Source organism: Ambystoma mexicanum, chromosome 5q (genome assembly GCF_040938575.1).
Source record: "Ambystoma mexicanum isolate Mex_15411 chromosome 5q, UKY_AmexF1_1, whole genome shotgun sequence".
Taxonomy (NCBI): Eukaryota; Metazoa; Chordata; class Amphibia; order Caudata; family Ambystomatidae; genus Ambystoma; species Ambystoma mexicanum.
In genome coordinates, this window is record NC_090933.1 from 620,461,061 (window position 1) to 620,473,133 (window position 12,073).

At 42.8% G+C, this 12,073-nt stretch overlaps 1 protein-coding gene across 1 annotated transcript in view; it reads right to left on the bottom strand.

The window, feature by feature from the left end:
* The window catches only part of TOX (thymocyte selection associated high mobility group box), a 526,628-nt gene that overhangs the window by 300,363 nt on the left and 214,192 nt on the right, over positions 1-12,073 (bottom strand). Inside the window, exon 2 of the mRNA XM_069621094.1 lies at positions 5,160-5,225. Coding sequence (XP_069477195.1) covers positions 5,160-5,225 — 66 coding nt within the window. The remainder of the gene's footprint in view (positions 1-5,159; positions 5,226-12,073) is intronic.

Below are 12,073 nucleotides of genomic sequence, written 5' to 3' on the forward strand. Positions count from 1 at the left end.
AATATGTTACAAATTTAAAACAGAAACTTGCTTTATCCATTTCACAGGCGAGAATATTACATTATAAGTATGGGAAGTTTACTATGAAACATGGTAATCCCTATTCTTCTTTATGGAGTGGAATCTAAGTTATACATCCATGATAAAATGTGGGATAAGTTGGAGGCTGCATTTTCGAAAAAGATTCTGCATCTGCCAAATTGTGTTCCGATGTCCATTCTACGTTTTGAATTAGGTTTTAACTCTTTATCCAGTAGAGTGAAATGGAGATTATGCTCCTTTTTTCTAAAATGTTTTGTGCAGTATGGGAAATAATAACATCTTGAGTATTGTAGCGTGCCATCTGTCTTCCTCAAAACATGCATTCCCAACCAAGTGGCGGAACTTGGTCCTTGATATTCTGGTGGAGGCTGATATCTCCTTACAACTATTACTCGAAAGCCCAGGGCGAGCAGGGGTTAAGTACCACCACTGGGTTTGGATGCAAAACTATGCTGCCTGTTTAAAATTTAAAGATTTTGATAGCAAGTATTTTCCCATTAAACATATGGGCCAAATGGCAGGTTACCTCTTGAAATGCCCCTCTGGTCACATTCAAAATTTATTTTTACGGCTGAGGTTCAATTTATGGGCCACTAGAGAAATCTTGGTCAGGCATCAAATCATCTCTGTGGATTTAAATTTCTGTCGATTTTGCCAAGTATCCAGTGAGAGGGAAACCCTACAGCATTTGATTATAGTATGTCCTAATTTGCAGCCAATGCGGGTGACATTTTTTAGTAATTTTTTAAGTCTGTATATAGATAGGGATGAACATCAGTTGTGGAGTATTCTATTTAATAGCTCGAAATTCGCAGTGATAAAGGCTCTTGTGCACTTTTTGGAAGTGATCTTGCCTGTTGAAATTGATTAATTAGCAAGATTAACCCTGCCAAGTATATTCTATTTGTATCTTTTAATTGTCAAGATGTTAAGCTTATTTTTGCACAAACGAAATATAGGTAGTTTTTAATTTTATAATTTTCAAAAGGTAATTATGTTACTACGTTTTTATAATTTCTTTGTTGTCAATATATAATCTAATTAATTTGAAAAGTTGATTTGTTCAGCTATATCAAATAAATAAAAAAAAAATACAAAAAATGTATTGTATACGGTTTCTTTGAAAAAAAAGTTATTTGCTAGGTTGTTTGCCATTTTTAGTTTTGTTGAATTTCCTCCTCCATAGTTTTGCGATATAGTGGAGGAATCCCCACCTCTTCATACCGATTCCTTCTTATTGAGCATGTTTTCAATTTTGTTTAATGCTCCTTTCCCAGCGTTTACTATTATTTCCTGTTTTTCTTTCATTAAGGTGGCAACACACACCTTTCACCAGCCCTGCACCCTTTTCTCAAACACTAACTTTTTCCATCTGGTTCCTAGGTTTTTATTGCCCGCATTAAAATGCCATTTCATCTTTCCTCCTTAGCCTTTCCTTTGCTGTTTAAATAAAAGTAATTATTTAAAGATGGCATTCATCATTGAGGCTTCTTTTTCATTATTAAAGTATTTTGGAAAAATCAGTCTTTACGGATTTCTTAACACAAAAAAAACAAACACAATTTGAATGTTGTTTACTAGCGTGAGATCCTGCACTTAAATCATGCAGACAGTACATCAGACTGCCACAGCTTAAAGACCTAACAATGCTTACTGGCTGCATCTACATCAACTGATGCAAGCATCTTCTTTTGGGACAGGTAGTCTTGTCACAAAATAAACCTCACTTTTAAACACCAGAAGTCAATAGTTAAGAGTCAAAGCGTTGTCCTGTGCTCAACAACACCGTCCAGTCAATTCAATAATCAAAGATGTCGTTTTTCAGCTCTTCCCCAATGGGATATTGGTTTTCCCCCATCAGAACTTTCAAAGCAACTAAATATCTGTCAAGTCCTAGTAAGTGGGACGGCTGGCTCCAGACTGGATTGTAGCAACACCTTATATGTAGGTCTCCTTGAAATGCTATTGAACACCAGCTTGCATGTCTTATTCAATGCCAACATTGACCAAGTCTTAAGAATTGATGTCGGGCACTGACTCCCAAGCAATAAACGTCCATGTTGGGTGCTTCTCTTGGTGTGCCTTAACAGGTCATCTTCAAACAACCAGAGTGCCAAAATATGCAAGCACTTGTCATGACCTCTTCTAATCAGCCAGTAGCATCTATCTCACCCCTTCAAATTACAGTCTCTGTAAAAGAGCTGCTAGGAGTTTAATTGAAAGACTATTCCTATAACTTGCATTTCACTGGCATTAGATCCACCCATAACCACTAAGCTTGCCCTTACTACAGAAAATCCTTCTGCTGATTCCTATGCAAAAACCGGCACAATTACCAATGATTGATCGTTAAAGGTTCCCTCTCCTTTGGTCACTGTATAGTCCAGTGGTCTTCCAACTGGGGGGCTGTGCCCCCAAGGGGAGCCCACAGGATGTCCACGAGGGGCCATAATCTCTTTAAAAAGGATTAAGATCACTTTTTAATATAAAATATGAGCAGATTTTCTACTGTTTATAATTTCTATTAAAAGCAGTCACCTTAAACCTTTTTTAAAGAGCCTGGGGGCCCCTGGACATCATTTGGGCCCCATGGGGTGGGCAACCCCTATGTGGGAGGCCCGGAAACAATATTTTTACTGAAGGGGTGATTTGGGGGCAGGAGGAAGGGCTGTGTATGAAAAACTAAGTTAGAATCCCACTGGTCTAGTCAGTGATTAAGTAGATTTTCTGCATTCAAATCCAACACAATAGGAGCAGATGGAAAAAACACACATTGGGAGTCACAGGAAACCTACTAATATTGATAATATAAGATCAACTATGCCAAATCCTATCAAACGTGTGGCCTGTGCGGTAACTGGTACGCCGGATGAAGACTGCTCTAAATACCTGGCTTTTTAAAGTAGAAAGGGTTACTGGTATGCACAGTCAAATCATTGTTTCCCCCATGACTCCTAGAACATAAAATAACTGATTTTTTGCATTTTTCTAGCACATCTTCCTGCGACTAGGGAATAAACCGTGCTTTTTCCCGTGAATCTGATTACAGTTCCAGTTTGATAAAAATGTAATGGGTTTCCTAATTGGAGACGATTTACTGTATAATTGTGATTAATTGCATATTTGCATAAATTGAATCTCCTAATTAGGCGCAGCTTTTAGCACATGGTTTTGAGAAAGGTCAGAACAATCTAGGAATCGAATGATCCAAAATGGAGAAAGATTCCTAGATTCAGGGCCACTCTGAGTAGAGTGGAAATCTCCCAGTGAGAGAGAGAGCAGCAACAGTAAAGCTCTTCACTTTAACAAAGCTATTTTTATGAACGGTTGTGTGATTACTTTTACATGATAAGTTAGGTTACTCTATGGGGTTCGAGTTTCACATGCTTTATGTCTTCCATGGAGGTACATAGGCGCCGAGACTCAATAGGCCATACTTTATATAGGTTCTGACCTTGGTCTCCAAGATAAGGCTGAAAGTGAAAGTATGTCATTTAAATTGAATGCTGGAGCTGCCTTGTGTGCTTGTTACAGGTGTTCCACGTACTGGGAACTGGACAGAGGCGTAGACAGGGTAAGGCCTGAGCGGGCAAGGCCCACCCATGATCTGTAAATGCCCTCAGCACAGATGTGTGGGCATTTACAGATGTTAATGTCACTACGGTGGGCCCAACTACATTGGTTTAAGGCCACTTGTTAGACAATCCTGGCTACGCCTCCGGAAATGCAGAGCGGCAACCCACTAATTTCACACTCAAGTCCATCAAACAGCTGTCAGATGGTAATGTCTCTATCATCATTGCCCCTGGCTGGTCTTCTATTGGTGACCTAAAGTTGAAATGGTCTCCGATATAAGGGCACACCTGTTACGCATCATACTTATTTTTGATTTTTCTGTGAGACTGAACATGTAGGGTGGTTGCACTCAACTTTTGCAGTTGATGGGTGCAAAGAAAGGGTGTGTTTTCCTGTGGTGCTGAAGGAAAAGAAAACTCCATACCGTGCACAAGTGCGCCACCAAATGCCTGCGTTGATGTCAATGAAACGCACAGTGCACGCACATATTGCCAAGACTAAACTGTGCACATTTCTGTTTAAAATTAAATGTATGGACATGTGTACAGTGCATGCGCAGAAATGTGGTCAAACCCTGTGTGTTGCCTTAACATCATGGTAAAAAGCTTCTCACACAAGCCAAAGGAGGTTTAGAAAATAGCTCGTAAAAAAGGTGGACACCTGAACGATGTCGCATGATGACAACTATCCTAAGCATGGTTGACATCGCCGAGCGCTGTTTAACCTTTGCTCATGTAGGTGGGCGTTACAGTGGGACCTCGTGCCAGTGAGCAGCAGAGTGCCTCACACAGGGAACTCACTAGGTGTATGAGTAATACCTCAAACATGAGGTAGGTGGGAAGGGATGATCTGTTGGGACCAAATGACAGAAGCACAGATGTGATGGCTAGAGGGTTGGGAAAGGTAATTGCACATATTTACAATTCTAGGCTCTGGAAGGTGGAATGATTTGCCAAGAATCACCCACTTCTGGTTAACGCACACAACCCCGATCTGTAGCTTCCAAGGTCAGTAATTTAGGCACTAGACATCACTGTGTCCGGATCCAGTGATCCCTGGGCTTGGAGGAGGACTGCTACGAGCACACATTGGCTGCTCACTCTTGGCAAGAAGGAGCCAGCCATATGGCTTTTATTACGAATAAAGAAATTGCAATTGGCTGAAGCCATAGGGACAAACGCTTTCTTTTGACACGTTGAATATTCAGTGATTAACTTGTCTGCCGTTGGAAACAAAGATAAGCCGCACCTGCAGAGACTTTATTTCCTAAAGGTAAAACAACTGTTTAGGAGACCTCGTGCTGGTAGAGCAGCTGCCTGCGTGCTGGAGAGGAAACAAGGTAGTATCTTTCGACGAGCGCCAACACTGGCGTTTTATCGACTCCATCTCATTAACTGGAAACAGGGCTTAAGCACTTTGTTTATAAATTATGATTATTCCTGATTGCAGCAGTTACCGATAGTGCCACTCATTTGCAGCACAACTGCGTGAATATGCTTAATTACAATCTGAAACAAGGCAGATAAGATTAATTAACCCACCTGGCTTGCTGGCACGTAGTCCTGGCTTGGCTCCGTCATGCTCATGTACATGTTCTCACCGTCAAACTGCAAAGGAAATAACAGAAAATAAACATTCTGCGAGCGTGAATCTTAGCCTGCCGCAACTCTGAAGCGTGACACTCGGACATGTTACACGGGTTCCGCAAATATGTTGACAAACATTCTCAAGCACGTCTGCACATTTCGTGGGGCGCGCTCGCTGTTGCCTTTCCCCATTGACCCTGGATGTCAGCGATGTGGGGGTAAGGAGCACTATGGTGATTGCAGCAAGCACAGATAGCACGCAGTCCCTTTCAAAGGCAATCTTTTAGAAAATGTAAATGGTTTATTCCGAGTGTGAGCCAAAAATGCAAACTGCGGTTGCTCAACAGCCTCGGACTATATACATTTAGTATTTGCATAGTACATACCCGTTTCCACCCTCAAAATACTAATAGCAATACATGGAAACACGTTTCCCCAATGCATGTGACTAATTGCATATCCCTGATAAGAAACACAGTTTAAGTGGATCAGTCATGATTTCGATCCTATCACCTGCAACTAGAGAGACCTCAAAAGGATGCCTTCGTCCATTGTTCCAACTCCATGAGGGTCTTCAAGTTGGTGGGCTACAGTTTTAAACGCAGATGGGTTGACATGTCTAATCAATGCACCTCAACTGTAAATGTGAAAGCAACCTATCGTGTAAGACGGGTTCCTAAAGTCTACAAACCCAAACCTAATGTCTGACCAAAACACATGCAAATCAATATTGGTCTGTACCCCTGCATCCATTTGCATGATTAGCAATAAACAATAAGTCAACATTAGAGAATAATGCGTTCCTTGATAAAGCCCAGTGTTGGCTGAAATATACAGCCATTATATCGGTTCATTAGCCAGAGGCCATTTCAATACCAGAACTGGTTTAGCATCAGCACATTCAAGTGCAAACCTATTGATTTGGAGGTTACATTTTTGTTACACTTTTATGAGTACAATGAATGACGACTGGAACTATGTAAGCGAAACTTTCACCTTCTAACGAAACGCATATTCTCTAATGGTTACAGTTCTAAGCAAGTTCCCGCATAATCATAAAAACACACACTGTAGTAATCGGAATCAGAAGGAAAGGTGTCACTTTAGTTACTGATGTCTTTAGTCAAAAATAAACCTGTCCCTAGCAACTTTTGGCAAAGAAAGTAAACTTCTGTCCATCTAAGTCCCTTCCAGTTTTATGCAACAGAAGCCAATATAAAGCTCAAGATTTCTTGCCCTGTGGGAATAATGGAGGGTTTCTGACCCAATATCTCTATTCCTCAAGAGGGGGTCACTGGCCCCAGGGTTCAGTTCAAACAACCAGTCACTAGAATGTCTCTTTCAATTTCTCCTTGCTCAGTCAGTGAGCTTGCTTCAAGTCAATGTCTCTTCCCCCTTCAACTTCGTCTGATAGTTTGTTTCAGTTCTGGGCATTTGCCACCCATGAGATTTCTGTGCTTAAAATGTATTTTATCTCCTCTCCCTGGGGTCTCAGGTTGTACACACCCCATCCTGGGTGTTCCCTCTTTTTGGTCACATTCCGGTAGCACAGAATCTTGCCACGCCCTGAGGTTGTTCAAATCTCACCCAGTCTAGCAGTTGTTTGACTTTTACCCCGCTGTGGGGTCCTTTGGATCTCAGCTGGGCTTGGCTTTGTCCGCTTCTCACCCACAGTAGGGGTAGTTTGGTTTTCTCTACCCCCCACCCCACCAGGGTTGTTGGAGTTCCACCCAGTCTTGGGGTTGCCTACCTCTTAACCTAGCCTGGGGTTGTTTGGTTTTTATCGCACTCTGGGGTTGTATGCTTGCTCACCCCCACCTTCTGGTAATTTTTTTTTACCCTGCCCTAGGGTTGTCCGCTTCTCACCCCACCTTGGGGTTATTTAGTATTCACCCCACTCTGGGGAGGTTTGTGACCTCGCCACCTACTTCCCAGTGTCCCAAAGAGGGTATGAAAGAGTCTCTCCTTGGCGGCACTCCTTTGGTCAGTGGTTTTTTAACTGTGGTGTGGCACTGGTCCTTTCTCACCAGCTTTTGATGGGTTTCGATGGTGGCTCCACGTTTCACTGCTGTTTGGTTTGTCCAGCTCCTCCCTGCAGGCTCTGATGTCTTCCGATTCTCGGTTGTGGCTGCTTCACTGCATATACCACGGGTCAAGAGACAATGATAGGGGCATGCTAGTCACAGGCCACACCTCCGAGGAGGCCTCCTCTCCCATGTGGCACCACGGGCCTCTCTCCAACTCCACACATGCAGAGGGAATCTCCCTCCCCTCGGCGTAAGGAGGCATGTTTATATCCGATTTTCTGGGCTGGCTGAAAGACAGTGCCCGAGTAGGGTCAGAAACCACACCAACTGTTAATACCTGAAGGGAAACCTCATTACACTAATCAATTCCCAAATAAGCAACAAACGTGCTGCATTCTTGGGACAAGGGAGTGTAACGCATATTCCTACCTAGGGATTGCCTGTCTTCTGGGTGGGGGGTGGAGGGGCAGAGCGATCAATGGGATGGCACCTACCCTGTCCCCTAGGTGGTGTTTTGCATAGCTTGCCCTTGGGGAGAGGGGAAGAATTCCCTGGATTTGTGTGTGGTTTTATTTATTTTTTTCCCTCTCTCTCCATTCGTCCCTCCCTCCCAATCCCTCCCTCTCCAGCTCCCCCGCCGACTCACTCTCCTTCACAGAGCAGGAGACCCAAGATAAAACCCTGGCCTTGATTTTCATTGCTGTGTAGGAAATCTATAGGTTATACATTGGGATCAGTATTCGAATCTCCCGGATAAGGTCAATACCTAATGTGCTGGCATTTTGTGCATGTTCTCAGAAACCGTTGCGCTGTGTAGAGATGCAATGACGGCTGACATTTAATCCATGGGGGACGTCCTTAATCATCTTCACATGTATGGAAATGCAATCACATTATTTGTATGGGGTGGAAACAGATGCAATGCTGGGATCCACCCAAATTCTTGTGTCTGACTCTCTCAATTCAGGTAATAAGGAGTATAGGTGGACTCTGTCGAATTCTCCTCTGTGACAACAATGATCCCACTGGATGAGTAAAACAAGGGATTATAAAACTGGATCATTGCTTTGTTAATCAGAGATTAAGCATTAATCATCCATCTGTGCTCTCTCTACCTTTCCATTGCATGTCAACTGATTGTTCTCGGCACTCAGATGTTGTGACAGGGAGCACTGTGGCACGAAAGATCTGGAGAACAGTCCATGAATTGACACGACAGGCACATCAACTCATGAAAAAAACTGTACGCACCACATGTCCGCAGATCAAGCATCAGTTGTTTCATTTGTAGATCTTTCCTGAAACTGAGGGTCAGTGGGAGAATATCAACACAATGGTCCACATTTGACAGACAGAGGACCCTTCGGACTATTACTTCCCATGAGGACAGAAAGGAGAGCAGAAGAAGCAGAACTACAGAACAATTTAGGGAAGAGAAGAGAAATGAACAGTGTTAAGTTGGGTTCCTGGCTAAGCAGGACACTGACACCACTGTATGAACAGGAAACCTCTTTACTGAGTTCCAGCTCCGGGTTCAAGGTACAGGAATTCATTCAGGCCACATCAAGTAAGTTACATGGACAGAACATCCACCGGCATCCTCTCTCAGTCAACCCACCTTCTCAACGGTCCTTCACAGAACCATTCAGAACATAACATTCTCACACACAGCATTCAATGCCAGTCACTCATAGCATTTCATGCATAAAGGGCAGGTGCAGGGAAAGACAAGACACAACAAACAGCAAGTCTTAGTGTGAGTTTACCAAATCTGCTTTACTGTCATTTGACAGATACATTGTTGGGAGGTCGTAAACAAATATAAGATGTGTATAGGACATATAGAGCCAGGGAAAATTGCCTACCTGAACCAAATAATGTGGATTCTGTGTAAAGATCAGTGTTTTAAGTTCTCCTCATCAACAGGCCCGAATGGGAAGATAACACAATTGCCTAGCACTGGCTCTGAAAGCAAGGGGCTGTATTATACAAAATATTGAACAAAAAATATACAATAAGAACTCCATGGAAAGCAGAGCGGAGGCACGAACTACTGGTCCATAGACACATAAAGTTAAGTTAATAAGCACAGCAATCTCTTTGGGTATGATGTGCATGTATCTGTAGCCCTAATCTGCCCCAATATCAGATTGTAACACCTGGATGTGAACATTAGATGAAATTGTGACATGATTTCTTTAAACAGAACGGTAGGTCTGTTGCAGTTGCGCATGGTCAAACTAATTAAGAAACTCTGAACATCACTATAAGTGATAAACATGGCGACGGCTGGCCAGAGGTTACACTCATTAGAGGCAGCACAGCAGAGCTGGGCAGAGGTGTCAGAGACATCTCCTCTACGGCAACGGATGCTCATATGCATGGGGTTGTGACAAACCCAAATGCACCCGGTCTCCTGACTCCACAGGGACTATACGCCGTTTTCTGTATTAAGGTGTTAGAAATCAGTGGCCAGGCATTAGCTGCTGCAATTCCAGGTAATGGTCATGGTGCTGTCCCCGAAGCCAGTAGAGTACCAATGCAATGGACCATGGTCCAACTAGAAATCCTTTGAATACAGCCACCCTCTGCCTGGCCAATGCCATTTCCACCGAGTGTTCTGGCTGGAATGCAACGGTTGATTAGCCTGGTGGAGAGTGCTTTGTTTCCCTCCCATGCCCGTCTTTAAAGAAAGGTGCAACAACTTCTGTGCAGTGGTGAGAAATGGCATTTCCGCTGGCCGGCAGTATTTCTTCTGCAATATAGGTGCATGTCGTTTGATGTTCTTTTGTGTCTGGCAACATTCACAATCTATGTTCTGCAAACAGTGCTGCCTGCAGAACATCTTTACTCTGCCACACTTTCAACCAGGCACCATTTCCATTTCCGCAGTTCAGAAATATATCCTCTAGTACGTAGGATAGATGTGCATGTGTGTTAATGTATGCACACCATCCACTCCTCTTTTTCCTTCCAGCATTGTGGCATATGCTATGCAGCTGTGGACAGAATCGGCCTCTTTGATTTGAATTCCAGACATTCAGAACATGCTACCTCAACTGTAAAACAAATGCCCTGCAAATGAAACTGTTGAACACCTGTTGCTTGATTTTTTTTTTCTCCCAGTGAACGAAACCATTGGCAGAGTGCCAACTTAAAAGTTGGCAAACTGCCCACGTTTTTTTGTCGCAGGAATATATGGAGCTGCATGATGTTTGATTTTTTTTGCACATTTTGCGACTTGCAAAAGCATACATTCGAAAGGATTCATAATCACTTAATCTTAAATATTTCACTAATTTCCTTCTACACATAACTAGCTGATGGTCCGTCTAATGACACCTATTCAAAGAGGCCTTCCTTTGGGGATGCCTGTTATCACACTCCAGGATTAAACATATACATTTGTTCGTAGACGGACTAAAATGGAGAGAGACAGACAGCAGTACTAACAAGCATTGGCAAAGCCACTAGTTTTGGCGTTTAGTGCTGTTCTTTGCATTTTGCATTTATAGGCAGCAGGGTGCAAGTACAAGAGCACAAGGATTCAAGGGAGGGTGTGAGAAGGGATGCAGGTGTGCTTTAGAATGAGAAGGGGAATAGAGAAAAGTGACGAAGCCATTGAGAAAGGGTGCCATGTATGATAAGCATGAGGAAACAAGAGCGAGAAAGGATAAGAGTGGGAGGGTATGATAAAAAGCAGGGTGTAAGAGGAATGATGAGAAAAAATGCATTTGCCAGGCACGGTCACAGTGGTATTAATTGGTCATCAATGGGAGCAGCTGCAAAATTCTAGTACCTTGGTATAGAATAGTAGTGCTTGGCAAATGCCGAATACCTATACACGTACACCAAACCTGTTGGCTTTGCCAATGCTTTTTTTTTTAACATGACTTCACTAAGTGGCCTGCATAGTGCTTATACATCGAGTGACTGAAGGCAGACCTGTTTAAGACCTTTTTATTACACCAGTATGTAGCGCACAGCTCCAACAACTAACTAACTCTCGGAAGACTGCTTTGAAAAACACTAAAGAACAATTTGATCACAATTTGATCAAAGTTTGATCGTAAGGCTTAATAAAAGATAGCTCAAAGAGATCCCATGAGCATGGGTTTTTGGCTGGAGGGGCAGGAAGGGAGTGGGAATGGTCAAAGGGATTAGCATGGCCATGGGCAGTCAATGGGTGGGTAAATACCCAAACAACGCCGACAACCTTTGTGTTCATCATATGCCATTTCTCCCTAGCTGTATTCTAATGAAATAGTTTTGGCTTGTGTCTAGTGCTTTAGCGCCATCTACTCGCAAAAACTAACAAGGTGGTGTGGAGTGTGCTGAAGGCTTGGTTGGTGGGCAAGGCAAGACTCTGTACCAGCATGATACACAATTTTATCACCCCTTGCATTGCCTCTTCCCGCTCTCTCTTGTCCCGCTGGTCCTGCTATCTGTAGAGTGCTCAAGGGTTGCACCGCACTGAAACGGAGGGAAGGTACAGGTAAAGCAGGATAGCGGGTAGGAAGGGTGCATAGGAAAGGTTTCCAACTTTTCCTAAATGCAAACAAACGATATATCATACACTAGAATGAGGTCACATCTACAGGCAGTAACACATACAAGACACCGACTACTTTTTATTTGTCGTACTGAGTTCTTTACTAGTTCGTTTCTATCTAGTATTCGGTTTGCCCTGTTTATAACTAGAAAAAGCATATTGTAAATGTACATAAGAAAGCGGCACATGAGTCATTAAGTAAACACATCTATAACCCTAAATATTCATAAATAAGAAACACACTATCCCTATCTCAGCTGCAATTTAAAATAAAGAACAAAAATGTACTT